This window comes from Squalius cephalus, assembly GCF_949319135.1.
Source record: "Squalius cephalus genome assembly, chromosome: 3".
NCBI classification, from domain to species: Eukaryota; Metazoa; Chordata; class Actinopteri; order Cypriniformes; family Leuciscidae; genus Squalius; species Squalius cephalus.
The window spans coordinates 55298608-55324730 of NC_137124.1; the positions used below are offsets into that span (position 1 = coordinate 55298608).

Consider the following 26123-nt stretch of genomic DNA (forward strand, 5'->3'; position numbering starts at 1 on the left):
TCATGGATCTGGGATACTATGCATCCTGATAAAGTTCCCTTGGCCTTTGGAATTAAAATAGCCCCACATCATCACATAGCCTTCACCATACCTAGAGATTGGCATGGTTTTATTTCAGTTAGCCTAATAGCTAGTTTGATTTGCATTGAGAGATGATCTTATGGAAAGTACTCCATGCCAATCTCTAGGTATGGTGAAGGCTATGTGATGATGTGGGGCTATTTTAATTCCAAAGGCCAAGGGAACTTTATCAGGATGCATAGTATCCTGGATCCATGAAGTAACTGGCCTTTACAAATAAAAATCTGCCTGCCTCTATGGGAATTTAACATAGGGGTGTCCAAACTTATGCACCCTGTATTTTAAGGAAGAACATGTATTTATTTACGATACATTATTCATTCACAAAGAAAATTGGTGTCCTTAAAGGTTGGATTTTTCCTAATTTTTTTAATTAAGGCATTAAGTTCAATTTCCAAAAGATGATTTTTTATTCCTCTTTTTAGTCAACTTTAGCATGGGTGTCTAAACTTATGCATAGCACTGTATGTTATATCCTTATCGTCGTGTGCTTCATTGCAGCCACTCAACCCTGACAGTGTGTCCTTGTTAAATATTAATTTCTTGATATTAAATAATGGTTTCTGAAGGATCATGTGACACTGGAGACTGGAGTAATAATGCTGAAAATTCAGCTTTAATCACAGGAATAAATTGTATTTTAAAAATACATTAAAATTAGTGGTGGGCCGTTATCGGCGTTAACGTGCTGCGTTAACGCGAGACTCTTATCGCGCGATAAAAAAAATATCGCCGTTAATCTATTCTCAAAGTTGGGTTGGGAACTACTCTATACTACACAAGCTATGATGACGCAATCTACCCGCGGCCGTGAGGTACACCCGGCTGCAACGCATCATATTCATCGTCATCTTAAGTAAACACGGCTGAAAGTGAAAGCTGGTGAAAAAGATCCGTGCAACATCCATTATTTGGACTTGGTTTGGATTTAAGCCGTCCGACGAGCAGCAGCAAACTATAGACAGAGTGTGTGGGGTCACAGTTCGGAAGTTAACACACGACTAATCCGTTCTACCACCTCAAATTCAAAACGAAACATGATATCACTGAATACCAGCGTGCGCGTATTATTCCCAATATATCTTAGTGGTGTAGCACATAATCTCTGTCTGCGCCCGATTTTAAGAATCGTTGTTGTGTTTCTTTTTAACTGAAAAGACATCAGTTAGACAATATTCAAATTTTAAATTTGGGGTTTCATAAGCTCCAAGCCATAATAAACATTAGACCTACTTAAGTCTCTGCAGCTAGTGTACTTACATTTTATTTATCTGCAAAATTATGTTGTATACTTACAGTTTTGCACAATATATGTTCTCAAAACTACATACACCCTTTAAAAAAAACAAAAAACATTTAGCAGTTGTTTAGCAGGGTCTGTGTAACCTGTTCTGAAATGGTTTTATTATAATATATATCGTTATTGCAAGAGGCTGCAATGTATATCACAATATGGATTTTAGGCCATATCGCCCATCCCTAATTGATAGCCTATAGTAGTTGATAATAACATAGGCCTACCTAATGTTGCCTACGGACGGTAACAGTACAGTAGTAACCTTTTTAAAGTCTATGAGTAGAACAGCTTTCTCAAGCAGTTTGTGATGCATTTTGGAAACAGGAGATGAGCCCCTGGTCTAATGCGCCACCTGGCTTGAGAAACCCGTTCTCAAAGACTTACTTTTATAGTCATTATTTGGGTAGCACACATATTCTGAATGCCTTCGTCAGAATTCAAATGAGCCATTTTAATCTATGCCCACCTCTAATTAAAATACAGAAACAGTTATTTTAAATTGTAATAATATTTCACATTATTACTGTTTTTATTAGTTTTACTGTATTTTTGATTCAATAAATGCAGCTTTGGTGAGCATTATGACGTCTTTCAAAAACATTGAAAAAAATCGTAATTATTCCAAACTATTGACGGGTAACTCTTTTGAAACTCCAACAGTCACTCATGTTTCTGGGAACTGCCAACTCTCATTGAAAATGAGTGACTTCATGTGGCTTTGTCACTTCGATTTGCTGTCAGTGTGAACACCCCTTTAAGAGCGAGCAATACAGTGATAGTGAGTCCTGTTTGAGGTATAATGACAGCTTCATCTTCCTCCCCACAGTGAGAGCAGAGTGTACCTGCTGGAGTGAAGCGTATATTGAGCATCCCTGATAGCTTCTTCTGCTCAGCCTTAAAATAAACTCCACACAATCTTTAAATCTTTCCTTTGGCTTCAAAGTGAAGTCCTGACCTCTCAGATTGTCATACTTTTCCACAGACCGTGGTTGTTGAAAATTGGCTGACCATAACAATGGCTTCAAAATGCAGTTCTAATCTTGAAAAAGAGATAGAAATTTTGTCTACATATAGATAGTAGATAGGGTGCTTATTTTAATTGCTGAAAGAGCTTTTAGCCCTATGCAGCTTTATAATTAAAAAATAAATAAATAAATAAATAAATACAAAACAGCATAGCTTATCACCAGTGTATTGCCGTGTTTTGGACATTGGTCTCTGGTTGGGATACTGCTATGCTGTTTTCCTCGCCATCCTTTTTAAATAAATTACTAAGACTTTATTGGTCAACCAACCTTTTCAAATAAGTTTGCTGGTGAATAGCATGGGTCGTAATTCACACTGGTCTTTTCATCAAGACATACACAGTAAGTTATATTTCAATACCCAGCAAACACATTTACGTTGTGGCAACGTCGGTGGCACGTTGCATTTCTGCTATGGCAACGTCAACGTCGCTGTCTACGTGCTCGCAACATTGGAACAACGTAGAATTGTAAGACGTGACAGGGCTGTAGCAACGTTGTTGCGTGACATTCAGCAACTGAGAGACGACGTTCTGACAAATTTTTTTTTTTATGCTAGATAGGCCTATAGACATCCTGGCGATAAAGGTCGGTAACCAGAATTAGTCCAGAAAACATTCAAAAATCCAGAGGAGCAAAGAAACAAATGAGACTAAATAGCAGACAAATCAAATGAAAAACTAAACAGTGCGAGCGAGGCTTCACTAGTCACATTCGAAAATTAAGTTGTAGGTTGTGTTTGAATAATTACGTATCTTATTTAGCTGAGGTAGTCTAAATTAAACGCAATACTCACGTATCCTTGCTCGATGAAGAATGAGACAACACAATGAGCCCAACGGGCGGTTGAAGTTTAAAAGTCTGATTTTCCCGCTTCAGGGCAGTGACGAGTACATATGTAGTCCAGTGGTTGTCAAGACACCATTGGCACAACCTTAAGCAATCTGGCCCTGAACGGTGGTTTAATGTCAACATTGTGACACGCTGTAACAACCTTCACCACACTTTTGGCCATGTTGTTAGAACGTTGTTTGAAGGTTGTGTACGTTGGGTCAACGTTCTGTGTTTGTGGAGGTGCCATTTTGAGTTTTGAAAATGGAGGTGCCATTTTGAGACATCACATGTGCGCTACCAACGAGAATACTGTTCCAAAAGATTGAAGCAGCATTGATAATTGAATTCAAACTATACCACTTTGTCATTTGGTTCCAGTTAACATACTTTAAGTGTCTGAAAAGATTACATTTAGTTTGCATTTAAGTTCATTATTTCTGTAATAATGCACTTTTTTAAAATTGTATTTGTACAAATTCAAATTGTACAAATTCCTTTTATTCAGTACTAGTGCTGGGCAACGATTAATCGTGATTAATTGCATCCATATAAAATATTTATATATAATATAAACTATGTATAAATATATGCAGTATATATACATGCAAATATTTCTTAAATATATACACGAATATGTGTGTATTTATATATACAAAATAATTCTACACAGTACGCACACGTATCATGTAAACACAAACTTTTATTTTGGAATGCGATTAATCGTTGCCCAGCACTATTCAGTACTAAGAAATATTGAAAAATGTGTTCAATCTTAATTCAAATTGACCATTTAAGCAGTATTTGTTAGTGTGCTCTGATTTTTGCCTGACAGGCTGATGGTTAGCTTAGCAACATGCTAACTCTAAACTCTGTTGTAGATGTGGTTCACGTCTCCCATGTGCTTCACATGTGGAAATCTATTTGAATTCTGTTGCTGTCTATGTAGAGTTTTTCCAAATCAGTCACTTATGAGGGTCCATCTGTGTTAGGAAACAGCCGTAGAAGAAAGCTGCCTCACTCGGTTTTGGAACCGAGTGTGTGTGTGTGCACATGCAAGGACACATGCATTATCTTTTCCCCTTGAGACGAATCAGTATTTTAAATGTATCCTATTTACTGCACATGCCATAAATTAAATCCCCTTTCAGGGTCTCCTGGGGGTCTGGGTGTCTTTAAGATGCCCAAATGAGCTTTATTCTTAAAGACACAACTGTTATGCAAGATACAAAGCATCTGCACTTTTTAGCTCCTCAGTCTGAGCCAGAGAGTAGATGCATCTTGCCAAGAATTGCATGTTCTATTTCTCAGCGTGAAAATGTACTTTTATTTAGACTCTTTGTGTCTGTGTGTATGTAGGTGTGGCAGTGTGGAGGAAGTGTTGAGGTGTTGCCCTGTGCCCGTATCGCTCATATCGAGCGCGCCCACAAACCCTACACGGAGGATCTTACTGCCCACGTGCGCAGAAATGCTCTGAGGGTGGCTGAAGTGTGGATGGATGAGTTTAAAAGTCACGTCTACATGGCCTGGAACATTCCACAAGAGGTGAGTCTATGTCAGCTACATACCGCTAGAAATTCGTCTTATAAATAAGGAATGTTAAAACACAACTCATCCAAACGAGACAGTAACACTGAAAGTTGCAATACTTCCAAAGTTCCAAAACTTACAAAAAATGTAGGGTTTTTATATGTAAGTCTCATAGTAGTATTGTTTATATTATAATTAATTTGTGTCAGTAAAGTTGAATAAAATGTTCATGGAGGAGTTGTTTTTTCAGATGTTTCTAAAAGATTTAAGGGGCGATCAGAATACACTTTTCATTCCATTGACTTTCATTCATATGCATGCTAATGTGTGAGACAGGACATGCTAAATTATGCGAATTTCACTGTGTTCCAAAGTTCAAGTTTGGTGAACTCTGCCCTGCGGATATGTATCATGTGATGACGTTTGACCAATAGGACCTCTTAGCTAAATTAAAAGAATGTAAACTTTAAAGAGGGCCTATTATGTTTGTTTTTTTTTGTTTTTTTTTTCATTTTCAACTTTCTTTAGAGTGAAATGTTGCTGTTTGAGCATGAAAAAGGTCTGTATAGTTACAAAGCACAAAGTCCACTCCAAAGGGATATATTTTCGGATATGCCTCGATTGTAGTCTTAAGTTCCATGTCACAATATTCCTCATTTGAATAATTCCCGCCCAAAAAAAAAAAAGAAAAAAAAGAAGAGGTGAGGTGAAGCCTCGTTGAGCTGAGTTGTGTTAGTAGTGTGTTGAAACCTGTGGTTATGGTAAGGGCATTTCTGAAACACGCTCGAAGCAGCTGACCAATCACAACACACTGATCCAGCCGACCAATCAGAGCCCATTGTGCTTTTCGGAAGGAGTGGCTTCATAGTGAACAGAGCATTACTGACAGACTGTGAAGAGAGGTGTTGCAACAATATAACATTCAAGCATAAAAAAATACTCTAGTAGACCATAAAAATAAAATCAAGACTGTAAAAGGGAATAATACTGTAGGTCCTCTTAAATCTGCTGGATTGCAGCATATCAGTAAAGTGCATGTTTTTACATTTTTGATGTATTATTATTTTGAATTGTGTTTTTTAAAAGTGTGACGTAAGTTTACGACCGTTACAGTGTTCATAGATGTTTCACATGCTCAAAGTCTAATGTGACCATGGCTTTAGAGGGATTTATAGGGTTGTTTTGGTGACATTTGCAGTATTCCACTCTCAAGGAACAGTGAATGTGAATTAGTGCTGCACGATTAATCATATTGCAATCGCGATGTCAAGCCTACGTGATTATATGACGCAAAATGCTGCGATTTTATATTAAATAAACAAATTAGCGCTGTTAACGCAATTAACTCAGCATCTGTTAATTTTTGCCATCCTTTGGCTAGTGTTACATGATCCCGCTCTTATTCATGCAAATGCTTTTAAACCATTCATGCGCGATAAGACAAAAAAGAACGCGCTGCCTGTGAATGTCCTGACTGTGACACACAGAAAGACTCGCGCTAATATCGTGCGTGCGCACAAAACAGCATGCCAGAATACAGCTCTCTTTCGAGCTTGAACGAACAATAACACACACAATTATGCCAAAATGTCTTTTTGTCGAGTATCTTCATAACATAAGAGTAGTCTTATGATGAACGTGAAGAGTTGTGACTCGTGAGAGAATGAGGCGCGTGTGTGTGAGGTCCACGTCTCTGACAGCAGCGGCTGGTCTTAAAGGGACAGTACACAGTAGCCACTAATTATATCTGTCGCTAAAGTTAATCAAAGAACAAAGGGAACAGAGAAAAACACTCACTGCTCTTGACTAAAGAACTTTTTTCTTTAGGCAGATTATCACTAATCTGTGTGTGCATTTATTTTCCTTGAGAACCAAGCAAGTTGACTCATGAAACCATTTGTTTATTATATCGCATATCACAATCGCAATATTGACCTCAATTATCGCAATATGACATTTTCCCCAAATCGTGCAGCCCTAATGTGAATGTTCTGGAAATTGATTTTGTGCCTCATTGCGATGGTAGCACAGACCCCAGCAGTCTCAGAGAAAGCATAGACATGTAAAAATGGGTGTATGTGGGACGGTGGAGATTTTATATGGCTTGAATCTGATGTGGGTAGATACTGGCAGTCAGTGTAGCGAGACAAAGGAGGTGGGTAGGGAGCCCTTTAGTGTTCACTGAAGTCCAGGTGTGCCTTCTGGATCATTGTAGAGTAACTGCATGCCCGAAAGCCAGACAACAGGCTGTTGCAGGAGTCCAATCTTGAGATGCCAAGAGTTTATTTCCTTAATTTCCTAAGATATCCTTATCAATTAAAGACTCATGATATTTGTTAAAAAAAAAAAAAAAAAAAATTTCATTGAAAATTATATCTTATACAGGATGTGCCCTAAATCAACTTTATCTTTTGATAGGTGTTGCTGATAATACTATAAAGAGTGCATTGAACAGGTAGTTTTTTTAATCTCCTCACTTATTGTCAGCACTGGATGAGAAAAAGGATGAAAAAAGCAGGTTCTATACACAGCAGTCTTTATTAATAACAAAATCAAAATACTCAAGCACTGTAACTCAGCACTTCTCAAAACGCGAACAGAACAACCAGCAAACATGATGAAGAAATGACAAAGAACAACTGAAAATGAGAGCAATATATACACAGTGAAACACTAGGGATTAAACAAGATAATTAACAAGACACAGGTGAAACACATGAGGGCAAATCAAAAACCATGGCAACTAATGAACAAGGACAACGGAAACATGAATTACTTTTACACATCAATGATATACTAACAACAGGAAAGTTTTTCCTTTTGTGTTTTTCACGTACAAACGAAAACGTTCACACGGATCCGCAAAAATGACTAAAAACGCTGCCAGGCCTTTAGTTGGTGATGTCACTTGGTAAAGAAACAATATGTGGCTTGTGGTAGATTTTTGCCCTACGCACCTGACTTAGGTAGAACCGAGTGTCCTTGACACCTGAAAATATTATACTCAGTTGATTTGCCTCTGAACGTGCGGGTTGAGGCCTAAGCCGCAATCTAGCCCTGCCTAAGAGTCTAACAAAGAGTGGAACGACGTCTCGCCCCTATCGAACACTATCACTTGGGAATAAGGTCTTTAGTGTTCATCACTTGGTAGTAAGGTCTCTAGTGTTTCGCTAAATAACTTGTTCCCCTAACTAACTTGCTGCACAGCAATAATAAACTGACAGACTTCAGCAAATGTCCTCCAAATGCTTTAATCACGGCTGGAAGAGATCCCGAGCAGTTCTCAGAGAATCTCCACCAAGAAGAAGCACGGCTGGAGGATCTCAGACAAATTTCAGAGAGAATCCCACCAGTAAACACGAATACAACAGTTTTTATAGAAAAGGAGAATGGGCGAAAATGACATGATACATTACATAATTTCCCTACAATTTGATTGGTTCTATTGGTAAAGGCAAGCCCCCACCTTTTTACTTTCTGTTACTGGCATAAGCAAAAATATCATTGTAAAGGGTTAAGAGCTCAGTTGATTACTCAATATATCATGACATAATACAGACAGTATATTTTTGATTTTGTCATGGTCAGCACTTGAGAATTTTTCATAACACAAATAGACAAAGAACAGAACATCTTAGAACATTGTGTTAGAATGTTAGGCCTAAAAGGGGAAGTAAGGTTTATATGTTAGAATTGTTAGAATCATGGTTAGTTTAACAGATAGTTTACCATCTTATCTATTAAAAATCCATCACAGCCTCTAGACTGAACACGTAATACTCATGCGCATGACGTCGCTGTTTTCAGAAATTTGTGTTTTGTAGTTTACACGGAGACCATATCGGTATCCTTTTCAAAAGTTTGTTTTCAGACCAGGTTTTCAGTTCTTAAACTGAAAAAATTCTTCTGTTTTTAGTTGAAAATGGTGTCGTGTAAACGGCGCCTAACACAGGAAACTGAGCTGGAAACAGTGCATAACCAAACAAGAACTCAACTCAAACTCTGGAGTCTGGCTGCATCCGAAATCGCATACTTCCCTACTATATAGGTGAAAAACAGTATGTCCGAATTCACAGTACTCATAAAAGAGTAGGCAGAAAGTGTCGGATGACCTACTACTTCCGGGGAGATTCTGAAGTGTGCATACGTTGGACACTTTACTATCCTATGAGGCTACGGGAGAGGATTTATGAATGGCAGTGAAGCGACGTAACTGACGCTGGTGGGTCACATGATAATGACAACATGGTGGATGTAGTACGTCCGGATTACATCCATACTACACACATTCATACTACATAGAACATAGCGATCATGAAGTAATTACTTCAAAATAAGTACCAACTCAAGAGAGTATGCGATTTCGGACGCAGCCAAAAACTCAAACAGTACAGTCATACATAACTTGAATAAATGCAAAGCAGATCTGATTATAAAGCCTGTAGAAAAGTGATTAGAATGCATAGAGAAATACAGTTGTTATTGTCTATTAAACAACCATTACCTCATTTATAGTTCTCCAGCCCTCAGCTCTGCTTCCAACCATATGTTACAGTGCTCAATTTATTTAGGGAGCTTTGGCCCTGCTTGTGCATTTATCAGCGAGACAGCAATTAAGATCTGGTGAAAGGGGAAGGCGTCGTGAGATTGCAGCAGATTCCCAGACCCAAGCTGAATGTTTAGAGGAGGGAACGGGAGAAAGGGAAGTGACTGTTGATGCAGGAACAAAGATATGACTCTAGTGTGCTGAGCAACACGAGCTGAGATGTTCGTTTCTATTTCAGTTCCAGTGATGTATGGAGTTCAGAGCTGCATTTTCATAAATCACTGCAATAATAAAAGGCAAATCAGCCTGAGTCTATATCTCCAGTCCCATAATATCCTTCTACGTTAAACAACAAAGCACTTGTGCAATATTATTAATATAGTCATGAATAAAGGTCATTGTTAGTGCAGTGTGCTATTAAGAATGCACGCTGTCGTGTCATTCCTGTTATGCGGTGCCTTTTGAACTCTGAAACGCTGAAAAAAATGCCTACACTCTTTGAAAAAAAGGTTTTAAATAGAACCCTGGGGCTCTTGACTCAATTTTAAAGAAGGCTTTATGCCAAGAAGGCTCTATTTAAGGAGAAATATCTGAAATTATTACACTATACTTTCATGTTTAACCAGTTATTTAAATATTTTCAAGTGATAAAGTATGTTTACCAGCTGTTTAATTCATAAAATGTGTGTGTGTGTGTGTGTGTGTGTGTGTGTGTGTGTGTCACAGTCACACGCTGTTTACTTTATCTTCGTCATTGTGGATTACCTGAGTTTGTTTTCATTATAGAAACCTTTTTGAACCCTCTTTCGTCTTCATCTTCTTCAACATTCAGTTCAAAGAAAATGAAATAATGGGCTTATTTCGTTTTCTCTAAACTGAATGCTAATGTTTTGCCATTATTAGGTTTGGAAATTTGTGTGAATCAGGGTTATTATAGTTAACTATAGACATATAAAAAATGAATAGCAATGACAAAAGCACTACGAAATTACTGAAACTTTTACAAAAAAAAATGAAAATGTAAACTGTAAAAACAAATTCAAACTATTAATAGAAACTATAATTCTATCTCAACAATAAAATAAGACTGTGTGTAAGTCACTAACACATTTCAGCCTTACAGAAACAGATTGTTCCATAATTTTGCATCAAAATGGTTGGGAAATACAAAGAGAATTCAGTAATAAAACAATTATTTCCACACTTTGTAGATTAGTCCTCAATGGTGATATTTCAGTTGTTTAGCTTTGATGTTGATTCACTTTACAATGGGAACAAATGGTTTTCCTTGAGTTTAGGTTTGATTTATAAATTAAAACCATAAAAAAGGGTCTTTCGCCATCATTTTCTCCACATTTTTGTGCTGCAATCAGTTCCAATCAGCTGTGAGGGTTCCAATCATTTTTTTTTAGAAATAAATGCATGTATGATTTGGATGATAAAAAATGTACTGCATAGCAAGATTCGCGAGCTAATGAAACCGAACCGAGTTCAACTCTACATTTTTGTGTTTGTGTGTCATCAGGACTCAGGGATTGACATCGGTGACATCACGGAAAGGAAAGCGCTGAGGAAAAAACTGCAGTGCAAGACCTTCCGCTGGTACCTAGTGAACATTTACCCTGAGATGAGAATGTACACAGACACCATCGCATATGGAGTGGTGAGTATTTGTATTAAGTCCAACGAAGCGAAAGCAATCGTGAATGCTCAGCACATGAAAAGAGCAAATAAAGAGTTCAAATACAGTGTGTATTCTGTCCGATTCATTCATTTCCCAGCAGTGCAGTGTTATCTGGAATCAAATCGTGTTGTAATAAAACCCTGCAAGTGAAGATATTAGTCCAGTCAGAGCAGTGGCAGTTTGCAAGACAGTTTCTCTCCACACAGCTAAAGCTTTAAGCGTGACTCCTGTGAGTGCTGAATAAGCCACAGCTCATTGTGAATGCCCAGATATTTTACCATTGAGGCCGGATTTGAGAGCGGCGCTTGCCACGTGTGACACCCACTCGCCGTTCCGTCCAAGGCGTCTGAAGAGGATTTTCCAATTTGCTTGACAAAATGAAGCACGGCGCACCCAAACTGTTTATATAAGCCATTCATGTCAAGTCCAAACAATTCATTCCCTTTTTATTTCCTATACTAGACAAAATAATAACGCACTTGACTGCAGTACTGATGCAGAACCAGGCTGTCTGGTTGAGGTGTTCTTTCTGTGCTTGATTTCATCATATGTGTTTTCATAGACGCAATTTAAAAGGAAGAAACTGTGGAAAATAGGTCAGCCTTATTGAAATGAATTCTGGGAGTAAAGGGCTCCGAAATAGCTCTCGCCCTCATTACTTTACTCTGAGTGACTGCATTTGATGAGCCTGTCAATCATGTTGGCTGGCAATTCAGCACACAGTGATAAAAGGCACAGCAGTATTCAGCTGAATCCAACGGAAAATGCCAAAACAGAGATATGATCCACTGAAGTCCTCCGCTAGGAATTCTGTTGTCACTGATACAGCCATGTGTTTAAACATTATTTTCATTAGACGTATCAGTTACAATAAACTTTGAAGCCTATGGAGAAAAAATGTTTTCGAGGCTCTGCATGAAATTATTGTACTAATAGGTTTTTTATATTCCGGAGGGAAAAACAGGTAAACAGAAGCGCAGCGAGTTCAAGTTATTTGTGGAAGGCGTGACAGTACACCTCTTCTACTTCGCCAAGGACTTCGACTGGAATATAATTTAGATGATTCATGAGTGTGCATACACTTATGAAAATGAATTTTATAATTACATCCTGTAATTAGGAGGAGAATTACGATGCAAGTGAGAAACAGCCTTGAGTTTTATTCTACTGTATGAGAAAAAGACTCAGAGAGAGAGGGACGACAACAACAACTACAACAAATGACATGCGCTTGATTGAGTACTTAATTCTCCTGATTCTTAACCATCAGTATCATTTTTCTCTTAGCTGAGAAACTCTCTGAAGACTGACTTGTGTCTCGACCAAGGGCCAGACACTGACAACATTCCCATCCTTTACCTCTGTCACGGGATGACACCTCAGGTGAGTGGCCTTTCTCGCTCTGTTCACATGCATCACTGGAGTGGCTATGACATTGGTTTTCTTCTCTGTGTATTTTATTAGGGCTGCCAGTTGAATGCATTTAGGGCCAGATTCACCAGTGCAAACCCTCTTTTGCCGTTACAAAACTACTGTCAGGACATGCTGTTAAAATTAGCAATGAAAAGGGGCGTGGACAGTTATTTTTGCGACTGACCTTATTGCATGTGCTTTTGTAGGAATTTCCCTTTCAGACGCTACATTTATGGGAGGAGAGTATTTAAATAAATCACAAAACATGATTTACTCAGGTTTGCGATCGTCAATTCACTAGTATTTGCACCATTGTTTAATGACGAAAAAAGCACGTCTTTACCCACTTTTATCTTGACATGGCTGCGTCTGTGTTCGGGACAAATAATAAAAGTACAAATGAGTGAGAAGGAAAATTGAAAATAAACATTAAAACACTGACATTAATGAATGTATGTTTAAAATGTTTTAGTTTTTTGTATTTTAGTATTTGAAAGCAGATTTTTTCCTTGAAGAAAGAACAGCAAATGCAAATGCAAAAAAAAGGTTGTCTTGACATGGCCAACTTGTTTCAAAAACGCCCTGCAAATCTTTATCGTAGCTTCTATCTGGAGACAGTGATTTTGACCAACATTGAAAACCAAGAACATTGAAGACCAAGAGTGATTAACTAAATAGTATGGTCAAATTAATAACAGAAAGTTCATTGATGATACATATATTTAGATGGGAAGTAAACTAAAAAGGTTTTAGACGTGATATGAAGAGCCCTATAGTGCACTCATATTCTCAGAGAGAGAGTCAGAGAGCAGCACTAGAGCTGATGATGCCACTCAGAGACCTGAACCCAGCAGAGAAAAGGCTGAATAAGAAAAGGAAGAGGTTATGGAAGCACAAACGAAACGGATATAATAGATTTGGGTGCTGTAACATTTTTTCAATGCTGATGAATTGCTAGGCTAGCAAATCAACAGGGAATTTTCATCAGATGCATTTTAGAACAGGTGAGAAGTTTTCAACAGCTTACTAAAAGCAAACAGAAATGTTTATTTGTCATTCATTTTGTTTCCTGTTGAAACAGAGAGGGGAAATAATTGAGTTAATCCAGATGCACAGTTACATTCCCAGACAACACGTAATGACAGTGAATAGTGATCTAATTTTGTGTCTGTGTACTTAGAAAAGAAACATCGTAAATGAGATCTCTTTAGTATCTGAATTGAATTAATAAATGAGACTACATTCACACTGTCAGTTTTTGGGATTGACAACCGCATTTACATAGAGGTGTGATTCACGAAATGTCTTGTTCAAACAGAAACTTACAGTAGCGTCTCTCGAATACTGTCTGTATGAACTTGCTATGGGAGTCAAGCCTATATTCTCTTACCAGTAACCATAGGCCCTGTATGACGTGACAGGCAACTAGTTGTCGAATTCAGTTCTGTCCACACAGCATGGGATTTGCGAGAATGCGGTTGTGAGTCCTGATGTATGGGTGTGTTTGTTATAGAATGTGGTTTTCACTCCTGTAAATAACTGAACTGTGCGTGAAAGTAACCATATTAAGGACTCAAATTCAGGACTGATAAGTCATGAAAGATGGCACAGGCTGATAGGTCCTTTAGATGCAATCTTCTGTCAATCACATCATTAACTACATGGAACAAGCAGATTGGCCTTTGCTGATTCTGCAGCCAATGAGATTTCTTGCTCAACTTTTAAATAGACTGGTTCAGTGTTTTCTGTAGGTTAGTCGTGCAGCACGCTATAACCCTCCACCTCCCCAGCTCCACCTGCCTAGATCTGCTATGGGATATTTTAAATATTTTTTTTTTAATGTACGTTTTCATGCAGCATCTTTACATGTTTCATTCGAGCATCTTTATATCTTTATATCTTTCATTCGAGCATCTTTATATCTTAGATGCTCATAGCAGCTTTGTCCGCCAGGACCAAATACATTAACATTGCCATATTCATTTACATGCTAAAACTATTTTGAGAAGTTTATTATTATTTAGAAATATCCAAGATGAAATGAGGAGTAACTGAGAACTCCATTAAGTCTTTTGAGCTATAATGAAGCAATAAAAATGTTCCTGTGGGTGGTTATTACTTTATTTTTTGTGTACTATGAGTATTAAACCTATTGAAATTGCGCATTGCCTTTATATGAGTCACACAATACAGAGTCAGACACAATAGAGCTGCAATAGAGTGGGCTGGGATGACAGTCATAAGTGTTTTTGTGCAGGGGTGGCTGTTTGATTTTCCAGAGCTTTCTACCAATATTTTGGATTTTTTTTTTTTTTTTGTTAACCAGTATGAATATTATATGCCATCAACACAGTAATAGTTTTATTTTCAGTAATAGATCCAGATTTACAAAAGTGTACATTTTAGACTCCAAGTACACTTGTTTTTATTGCTTTATTGATTGTGAAAAACCTCTGCATTTCTGTAAGTTCAAAATAACAAACAAAACTAGAGGAAGTATTGTTATAAAAAAATTAACCAAGGCCAGGCAAAAATTACAATTTATCTGAGGAAACCTTAGTTTTTGAAAATAATATAGTGATTTCAAGGGGGGGGGGGGGGGGGGGTAATGAATATATAATTTTTTTTTAGTGTAATTCTATGTGTGAGATATGCTTTTATTTGTGTGCTTAGGTTGATGATTTGTTATAGGTAGTAATATTCATATTTCTTTCTTTCTCTGCTCTGCTTTTGTCACATACATTGGCTTTGCCTAAGAAAACCCTCAAGAATTTATAAACAGAAATCAGCAAGTGGGAGTGTTTTGTGGGTGATTAAAAAAAATAAAACATTCCCATTCAATTGACAAGATTTTTTGCAATTTATTACAACGCTTTACCACCATTGACTGGTTTTTCTCAAGAGGTGCACTAGCGAATGTTAGCATGCCTGCCTCACATGTTGGAAACAGCGGTTCGAATCCCGTTCAGAGCAGTGCGAGTAGAACCGGAGGGGTTACACCAGCAATCCATGTTTTCACTATGATTGGCTGTTACGCATATTCTGAAAGAGTACAGAATATCTCGATTCAAAAAGATCTGCGTAAACCAGAAGGAGTGGATAGAAGTTGCTTACGCACAAGTTAACGTGATCATCAAACATTCAACAGCATATAAATCAAATTTGCCTAATTTTACCAGATGAAATATCAAACCCATGAAGAGATATAGGACAGCGCAAGCTTTGTTTTTTGTTTTGTTTTTTTCTCGAAATATATATTTTTTTATGAACACCCACATTCAAGTATTGAAGAAAGTTTTTTGGTTAGTTTAAAAGCAGAGGCTCTGTTCTTTCTTTTGATGTATTGACTGTTTACATATTCTTACAACAAAATATTCTGGGGGACTATGAAAGTTTTGTGAATATGATAAAAAATGCTGGTGCTGGCTGGCATACTTTTAAGTAAAAGCTAATTAGACATTTGATGCTAATGACAGATACGATGGACCTTCAACAACAACAGCTTTTTTCCTCTTCACTTGTGAATATACAGTAAGTGAGCGTATACACTCCATGTTTGTTAAAAACAGTATCTGGTGTTCTCCAAAGGTGTTGCCTTCCTAACTTCTGAATATTGAGCAAAAGTCGGTGCAGGCAGACATTTTTTTTTTTTTTTTCATTTTTTTTTTTTTTTTTTCATTGGAACAGCAGGGATGGGTTTTTTGATAATGGTGTCAATACAAAAACAGGAAGTGTCTCAAATCTATGCACACATGAACACACTACTGAACATGCAGAAAACAGAGCTTTTCCCAAGGAGATTAGTTCAGATCCTTCACTCCCTCTGTTCAGAGAATGGCACACTGTTCACAAAAGATTTGTGAAACAGCAGTGCTAGGTAACCTGAGTTTTAAAGGTCCCATTCCATGGATAATTTTATTATGTTATAATGTTTCCTGGGGTCCCCTTATAATGTTAGTATGTTTTTTAGATCAAATTTTTTTATAATTTAGAAATAAAAGGCATTTTTCCTAGCCTGATTTCATCACCTGATTTGAACGCTCTGTTTGAAGGGGCGTGTCTGCTGTGAGACTTCAATGTAAACGCCCTCTGCTGTGATTGGCTGACATGCTATTACAGCTATTATACGTTTTTACTATTACAGCTATCGGGATTAACGAATCGTGAGAAGTTTTTTAAGTATTTAGATCTATTTCAATCACATAAAAGGTTGCAGTGATGAGCATTGAGCAGATGACAGTCTGTTGATCGCGTGAAAAAAAGATCTTATCATTGCAACGCAGTTTCTGCACTCACTAATGATTTCACCAATGCAAACATGAGGTATATAAATACAGTAAGAGATTCGTTGTGCAGTGTAACAGCGTCATTGATTTCATAACGAGTTTTGACAAGTGTCCAGATAAACTCGCGCTGTGTGATTGACAGCTTGGGCGATTGTTCTTTGATCGCTTTCTGTATATTAATCACAGTTTAAGTACGATTATTTTCATCCTACTAAGAGAAACGATGTGAAGTTGATCGCTACTTCCATAGTAAATCACTTCTTACCGCTTGCTGGAATATAGTTGAAATTGTCCCCTTCGTCAGTATGAAACGCTGAGAGAAGCCTGCTTGATATTATCCCAGGTTAGAAAAACAGTCCGTGGTGAAATGGACAGAGCAAACTAACAACTTCGAATTAAACTTTTGCGGTATCCGATTATAGATAAACATCAACCACGTCTGTCGTTCGCCATCAATACGCCTGTATTCCTGTGGGCGGAGGTTAGTCAAAACACGGTTTTAATGACGTCATTAAAGAAGGAAGTAGAGGGATGTAGTCCAATCCAGCCGTTTTTTGTAGGCGACTTCTGTTAAATAAAATATCTCGCTTGGCATTGAACTTTGAGCTTTATAATTTTACAGATATTATTTATACTCTAACAACAACATTACACACTAACTAAAGTTTGAAACATGGGATCACGAAGAACGGGACCTTTAAAGTGTCACTAGTAAAGTGTTACTTAAAAGTGTCAGTGTTACTGTGCAATTTATACATTTAAGTACTGAGATTAGGATGTGGTTTAGGGTTAGTGGCATGTAATTATGGACAATTTATAAGTAGTTGGTAATTACTATAGTAACTACGTGTAACCAGGGTTTGAAATTAACACCCGCCAACCCGCCAAATACGGGTAAAAATGAACTTTAGCGGGTAACGCTGTCAAATCTCTAGCCAATTTGGCGTGTTACTATATTTTCTCACTTTGCTGGGGAAGTTTGTGTAAGCCAAATCTGCGCAGAGTCATCTTGATCTATTAAATACAGCATATTGCGCAGAATCTGCGCATTTCTGGCTTACTTGAACATGCCCGTCACTACACAACAAATACCGGTGCGCTTGTTTACTTGCACTGAAGCAATAGCATAGATTAAAAAGCATTTGGTTAACAGAAAAGACATTGCTATTTTCCAACATCCTAAATGTTCTTTGTACTGTATTGATCTGTCCACCTAAAACACATTTTTGGTAAAAAAAAAAAACAAACAATATATATATATATATATATATATATATATATATATATATATATACAGTGAGGAAAATAAGTATTTGAACACCCTGCTATTGTGCAAGTTCTCCCACTTGGAAATCATGGAGGGGTCTGAAATTGTCATCGTAGGTGCATGTCCACTGTGAGAGACATAATCTAAAAAAAAAAAATCCAGAAATCACAATATATGATTTTTTAACTATTTATACCTGTCTATCAGCTAGAATTCTGTGCCCGTTGCATAAAGCACCTTAAGTGTAATTTTCCCTTAAGTTCGCCCTTATGTTTCTCTTAAACCTAAGGGTGTTGCAGAAAAAAAACCTTAAGTGTTACTTAAGGGTTTCTTTAAGTGAAACGTCATAAACACTTAGAATTTCCCTTAAATGCTGTTTTTTCACTTAAATAATCCCTTAAAAAGCGTTAAGTGTTGCATAAAACCCCTTAACGGTCATTTCCCTAAGTATAACTTAAGGTTTGGAAATCGTAACCTTAAGAGTAACGTGGACAAAAATAAGACGACATGGCTGAATTTATGGAACCAGCTGAAGATCATTATGTGCCAAGAAGAATTTTTAGGGATAGGGAGAACCCTTTGGACCATTTTAGCGATGAAAAATTGTTGCAAGAATACCGATTTGATCGACGCGCAATATTTGCGCAATACATCGCTAACAAACTAGAGAGCGACCTTGACCATGTCACACATCGCAACACTCTTTACCTGCGGTGTTACAACTGCTTATAGCACTGCGTTTTTTTTTTTTGCAACTGGGAGTTTTCAGTAGTGGGATATGTTTTACACGTGCATAAATCGGCTACCATTCAATAAATGTAGGCTACAATTAGTGTGTATCGGATTTTCAGGTGATATTCTCAATCCATTCAGTTAACGGACGCTCTGAGGTAAAGTGTTCAGACTGCAGACTTATAGCAATGATTATATTTAATGGTACAGTACAGTCATAACATAACGTACAGACATTATCTTAATTCCATAATGTCCTTAAACATAACAATAAACTGAGAAAGTGCACGTCCGGTGTGTGATACAGTTGTCCTAGACGCGACGCGGCGTGTTAGTGTTTTGCGTATCTATGGCAACAACAGACTTTTATAACGTGAATCCAGGATCGCTGTCGTGAAACACTTAAATGTTTCCCTTACCTAAGAGAACCGTTTAAGAGATTATATGCAACACCCTTAAGTTATTCTCTTAGGTAAGGGGAAATCGCCCCTTAAGTATCACACTTAAGGGAAAAACTTAAGGTGCTTTATGCAACCGGGCACTGACCCTCAAAGACCTGTTAGTCTGCCTTTAAAATGTCCACCTCCACTCCATTTATTATCCTAAATTAGATGCACCTGTTTGAGGTCGTTAGCTGCATAAAGACACCTGTCCACCCCATACAATCAGTAAGAATCCAACTACTAACATGGCCAAGACCAAAGAGCTGTCCAAAGACACTAGAGACAAAATTGTACACCTCCACAAGGCTGGAAAGGGCTACGGGGAAATTGCCAAGCAGCTTGGTGAAAAAAGGTCCACTGTTGCACTGAAAAAAATGATTCGTTGAATTTACTAAAAAATTTTATCGTAAGTGGTTCCACGCAATTGATTTTAGCTACATTTAACAAATGCATTAAGTTGAACTTATTAAATTTTAGTTCAACTTAATGCATTTGTTTAAATGTAGCTTAAATCAATTGCGTGGAACCACTTACGATAAATTTTTTTAGTAAATTCAACGAATCATTTTTTTCAGTGTGGAGCAATCATTAGAAAATGGAAGAAGCTAAACATGACTGTCAATCTCCCTCGGACTGGGGCTCCATGTAAGATCTCACCTCGTGGGGTCTCAATGATCCTAAGAAAGGTGAGAAATCAGCCCAGAACTACACGGGAGGAGCTGGTCAATGACCTGAAAAGAGCTGGGACCACCGTTTCCAAGGTTACTGTTGGTAATACACTAAGACGTCATGGTTTGAAATCATGCATGGCACGGAAGGTTCCCCTGCTTAAACCAGCACAGGCCCGTCTTAAGTTTGCCAATGACCATTTGGATGATCCAGAGGAGTCATGGGAGAAAGTCATGTGGTCATGAGACCAAAATAGAACTTTTTGGTCATAATTCCACTAAACGTGTTTGGAGGAAGAAGAATGATGAGTACCATCCCAAGAACACCATCCCTATTGTGAAGCATGGGGGTGGTAGCATCATGCTTTGGGGGTGTTTTTCTGCACATGGGACAGGGCGACTGCACTGTATTAAGGAGAGGATGACCGGGGCCATGTATTGCGAGATTTTGGGGAACAACCTCCTTCCCTCAGTTAGAGCATTGAAGATGAGTCGAGGCTGGGTCTTCCAATACTTATTTGCAGCTGTATCATACAAATAAATAGTTAAAAAATCATACATTGTGATTTCTGGATTTTTTTTTTTTAGATTATGTCTCTCACAGTGGACATGCACCTACGATGACAATTTCAGACCCCTCCATGATTTCTAAGTGGGAGAACTTGCAAAATAGCAGGGTGTTCAAATACTTATTTTCGAGCTTGATAATAATGATCATTCTAGAAGAAAATTTCAGATGGCACTTACAGGCTTTTGCATCTGAACTCTGTGAAAATCTGAAAGCTGTGACATTTCTTTTTTTGGCTAGTAGAAGTTCTGAATGGCCGGTAATTTAGCCGGTAATTTTAGTAGCCAAATGGGCCGGTGGGTGAAAAAGTTAATTTCTAACCTTGCATGTAACGTGTAACAAGGACACTGTAAAATAAAGTGTTGCCCAACCTGCTGTAGTTTTTGATGCAGGCATTTGCTTGACATTAACTGAAATAATATTTGAGATTATGAATGTGGCTTCTGCGATTAATTGAATATAAAATGTGTACACAATTGCATTTAGTTCTACTCCCATTGACTCAAATGTTATTTTTTTTCAGAGATTGAGCAGGGTAACCAATCACAGACATCTATTGAGTGCTTAAATGTAACTGCAAATCAGAGGAATTAAAATTTGCCACTAAGTAACTAATATAGGCTACTACACTCTTAAAAGTTCTTTATTGGCATTGAATGGTTCCATGAAGATACTTTCCATTAAAACTTTCTATTGCATAAATATTTTGAATGTTAATTCTGTTTATCAAAATTCAAAATTGCAGTTAACAAAGGAAAAGAGTTACCAATTATGATTTTTACCATAATGATGTAGGCCTTATATCTACTGGATTGAGAGTATGACTCATGAGCACATGAGATGGTCAGCGGGATTTCTCTTTGAGGTGCTATTCTATTAGTAAGTCCAACCAGCATGATAATTGCAATGATCTTTGTTTTTCCCCGAATGTTGTAGATCAGGGCAGGGATTTGACATAAATGGCTGTGCTCTTCATTAATCTTCATGATACAGTATATCATGTTGTTGTTTGACTTTCAGATTTACCTCTCTGTACAGGTTTTTTTCTTCATTGATCATTAAACAAAAAGGAAATATTTTTCTTGGCAATGCTTTCTGGAAACTTTTATATTAAAGGAATAGTTCACCCAAAAATGAAAATTATCCCATAATTTACTCACCCTCAAGCCATGTGTATATTACTTTCTTCTTTCAGCCGAACACAATCAGAGTTATATTAAATAATATCCTGGCTCTTCTAAGCTTTGTAGTGACATTTGAAGAGTTTTTGAAGCTCCAAAAAGCGAATGAAAGTAATCCATACGAATCCAATGGGTTAATAAAGGCCTTCTGAAGTTAAGCGATGGGGTTTCTTTAAGAAAAATATCCATATTTAAAACTTTATAAACTATAATCACTGCCGGTAATGGTTGGAGGCGCGTTCATGAGAGAGTCAAGTTCCGGTAGAAGAGTGACCTCTGACCCGACGCATGACGTATTGACGAACGTAGAAGCGCAGATGATAGAGCAAAACAAAACACTTAAAGTCTAAAACGAGAAGTTTTAAAGAAAAATGTCAACAGATTTTGATATAAGAGAAGGTGAACCCATACATCGCTTCGCTTCAGAAGGCATTTATTAATCCGCTGGAGTCGTATGGATTACTTTTATGATGGATGGATGCGCTTTTTGGAGCCTCAAAAACTACATTTACATTTACAATTACAAAGCTGGGAAGAGCCAGGATATTAATATAAGAATTAATATAACTCAGATTGTGTTTGGCTGAAAGAAGAAAGTCATGGATATCTAGGATGGCTTGAGGGTGAGTAAATTATGGGAGATTTTTGGGTGAACTATTCCTTTAACATTGGTTAATGTACTAACTAACATTAACAATAAGAAATACATTTGTTACAATATTTATTAATCTTGTGGTACATTTACATGACAACAATGTTTTTCCTTTGCTTTTTTTGCGTACAGATGACAACATTGTCCAATTATCCCCATTCACACGGATCCGCGAAAACGACAACATTTTTTTTTAATATGCTGTAATATGCTGCCAAGCCAGTAGTTGGCGATGTCCCTTTATAAAGAAAAGCTATTCCCCTATAGACTGAACACATAATACTCATTCGGATGACGTCAACGTTTTCACAAATCTGCGTTTTTGTTGTTTACATGGAGACGATAACGGTATTGTTTTCAAAAGTTTGCATTTTCAGGCCCCCAAAACGCTGTTGTCGTGTAAATGAACGGCCAAAACGCATAAAAAGATTTCCATTTTTTGTTTAAACGGCCCCAAGTTAACAAAATACTACTGTTCATTTTTAGTTCATGTTAGCTCAGGTCCTTTACTATTAACTGATACAATTAAATTAAGGAAGATTGAATAATGCTTTAGAAGTATTTTGCATTGTTAGTTCGTTATCAGGTAAATGTTACAGGTCCCGGGCAGTCGGGAGGGCTGTAAGCAGTTTAAAAACTTAACAGTAAATGAGAGAGAGAGAGACAATAGTTAGTGGTTGCTTAAGGTCCTCTTTGTTGTCTTTTAATCAACATTGTACTTCAGAGTCATTAAGACACTTTGAATCACAGGATTCATAAATACGTTGAAATACATATAACATATAGATACTTAAATCAAATCACAATAATTAAGTAAATAAATAAATCAAGAAACCTTAACCATATGTACAGACATGCTCTAGCCTAATTCACACAACTGGCTGAAATTGTAAGTATACACGAATGGACTTCTTTATGATAGAAGCATGTATGTATATGACATATATGACATTAAAACATGTAAATACACATTTGATATGAAAATTAATTAATTTAATAACTAACCTTAACAGTAATTGAGAGAGAGAGACAATAGTTAGTGGTTGCTTAAAGGTCCTCTTTGTTGTCTGAGGATGCACCACAATCGTCACGGCAACTCCACTCTCTCAACTGCCAACCAGAATTCGGAAGATGCAGCTTAGCTGCCCAATGTAAACTCACTACAATAATAAAACTTATATATACAAGTAAACTGAAATAGACATGTGTAGGTAATAAAATAAAGAAAGAAAGAAATATATACAATCAATCCAATATCCCTGTGACCCAACTAAATTCAGGGTGGTCACATAAATAATGTTACCAAGTGGGACTTTATTGTAAAGGGTCACGATTTATTTTTCTAAATAAACCATGAATAGGTGGTTTGCAGTCATGTGATTGTGATGACGCGCGACATTCAAATGGAGGGCAGGAAGTGAAGAGCGGAATGGACGAGATGGAGGAAAGTCTGTACAGTAGACGCTATTACAAGAGAAAGATATAGACAAAAAATCTAAACATATGTTGGATGTGATCCTTGCGTTATGAAGAGGAGTGATTTTTCAACTGAATTGAAAGATTTGCCTGTCATTGAGGCTGTCATTCTTTCTTTTTTGTCCTGTGGATTAATCCGTAACGTTAACCCTAACAACCATTCAACACTGCGGCGCTTCTTGACGTTACTTTTACGGCTGTTTACTTTATGTTATTAGGTTAACCACTCTCAAAGGTCCGCCGAAACACCACTAAACCACTGAAGGCTGCACCCTCAAAACACTTTGAAGGTAGCTTTGCTAACGTTACGCCTTTGTCTTCAGTTACAGGGGGTAACTTACAAACTCAAAGAAAAGAAGAAACAATTACTTTGACTTTACAAAGTTCGGAAACTGGAACGTTACACAAACATAGCCACATAAGTTGTTGTTAACTCACCTTTGACGAAGTGATCACTGCACACACGGGCATTTCCCGATTCAGCTCCTCCCGACCGCAGACGTAGGTTTGCAAGCCATTTTTCTGGCGTTTTTTTTTTTTTCGGTCAATTTCTTGCATTTTTCCCCCTTATGAACAACAACTTTTGGTACACGATAAAAACTCCTCATGGTTTCTCGGTTTGATCGATTTGAGCAACCATAAACGACGCAAAACATAGGCATTTTGAGTTTGTTATAGTGCTTCCTAAATGTAGCAAATCACTTCCTGCCCTCCATCTGCATTTCGCGCCATGGCAACGCAGTAACGTGACGTCATATGCAAACAACCTATATATGGGTTTTTGAATATTGTCATGCATATAATTCTTGCAGTCAAAAATGTTGAGAACCACTGATATACTGTAGCTGCTATTATCTGCGTTTTAGGAAGGGGTCTCATGCAAGGAGATCATGTTTGAGGGTGAAAAATAATTCCAGGAATGTTTACCTGAAAGTAAAAAGGTTCATTTTGATTTCATGTTGACTTTACAGACCCCCCTTTCCCCCCTTTATAACCAGGTGTGTTTTAAAACGGTGAATCAGCAGCATACCATTAACCTATTTTCTTTATATCCAACAATTGTTACCTTTTTATGTGTAGAATAATGCTTAGTACCAACCTGGGACTGTAGTCTAAAAGCCTGAAGTACTGTCCTCAAACCAAATATCATCAAAAGAAAGAGTTTCACATCAGAAAACATTGGTAATATTATCTTTTGAAATTAAAGCTGGCCAGAGGACTCTCGAAGTGAAAATCCTTCAGGAGAAAAATGTATCTGCCTCACAGTTCTCTGCTAACTCAAGGAGCAACAAATGGAGCGCTCGACACTTTTCAACTCCGTTTTTGCTTCAGAGCTTCCATTAGAGTGACACATTTGAAGAATTCATTCATGGGTGAACTCTTTTTTTTATGCATGAGGCAGCAAGCAATGTTAAGTTTGTGACTTAAACAGCGATTTGCTTCGGCCAAACTAGCCCTGAAGAGACTAGCCTGACACGTCTGCCAGATGTTCCTCAGCCCCTCGGCTGCTCTCCTTCTGCTCACCTTCTCTCTACACACGTTCAGTCACACACAGAAACATGCACTACACACGCTAAGTCTCTTCATCATACGTCATTGAAGGGCCATCTGGAGTGACTGCCGGTGATTCTTCAGACAGATGCCACTGGTGTTTCTGGCTCACACATCGACACCCGTCCCATCAAAGGAAATTACATCAACTACACAATTAGCAGTGCTTCCTTTTGAATCCTGGACAGATTTGGCTTGGCCTCTGTGACACAATAGTCATTTCCTGTCAAATTAAAACCGGCAACCATCCGATTAGTTCATTCATTTGTCAGTTTATTTATTAGCTTCTACTGCTCTTCCAACTTTAGGAAAGGCTGAAGTTTTTTTTTTTTTAACTGTCCTTGATAATTTCAGTCTGATCATAACAGTTTGTGCGCCACATTTCAGCCTGGATTATTTTGTGATCCTGTCCAGATAATGCAGGTCTTGTAAAGAGACTGAAAGTGAGGGATAGAACCCGATCTCACAGGAAAACAACTATTGTACGAGATGGTCATTTTGTGAAAACATGATCTTTTGACAAAAAGTAAGCATGAAGATCAAATCCTAAACATAACCTTCACTGGGGTGTAAGTACACTGTAAATAATTATTTTTCAAAGTTAAATTTAGTGGTAAATAAAACAAAGATTGGAGTACATTTTACAAGAAAAAAACTATTTAATATAGTTTCTTTTGGAATTACTTGTGAAATTTGCTAGCAATTTTCTGAGTGAAAATTGTTTTAAAGCCTATTTTTTTTCCCCAGACAGCAACTTATGGCTCATAGCGACGCCGCAGGAAACTGCCGTGACTTAATCTTCTACGCGACACGCACCCGCTACCCACACACACAGGACAATGGAGGAAATCGAGTGTATGCTGTTTTTGGATGTTTTTGTTTTTGCTGTCTT

At 37.5% G+C, this 26123-nt stretch overlaps 1 protein-coding gene across 1 annotated transcript in view; it reads left to right on the forward strand.

The window, feature by feature from the left end:
- The window catches only part of galnt18b (UDP-N-acetyl-alpha-D-galactosamine:polypeptide N-acetylgalactosaminyltransferase 18b), a 120383-nt gene that overhangs the window by 82852 nt on the left and 11408 nt on the right, over positions 1–26123 (forward strand). The window contains exons 7-9 of the mRNA XM_079865578.1: positions 4594–4779; positions 10836–10973; positions 12282–12377. Of these exons, the coding sequence (XP_079721704.1) occupies positions 4594–4779; positions 10836–10973; positions 12282–12377 (420 nt within the window). The remainder of the gene's footprint in view (positions 1–4593; positions 4780–10835; positions 10974–12281; positions 12378–26123) is intronic.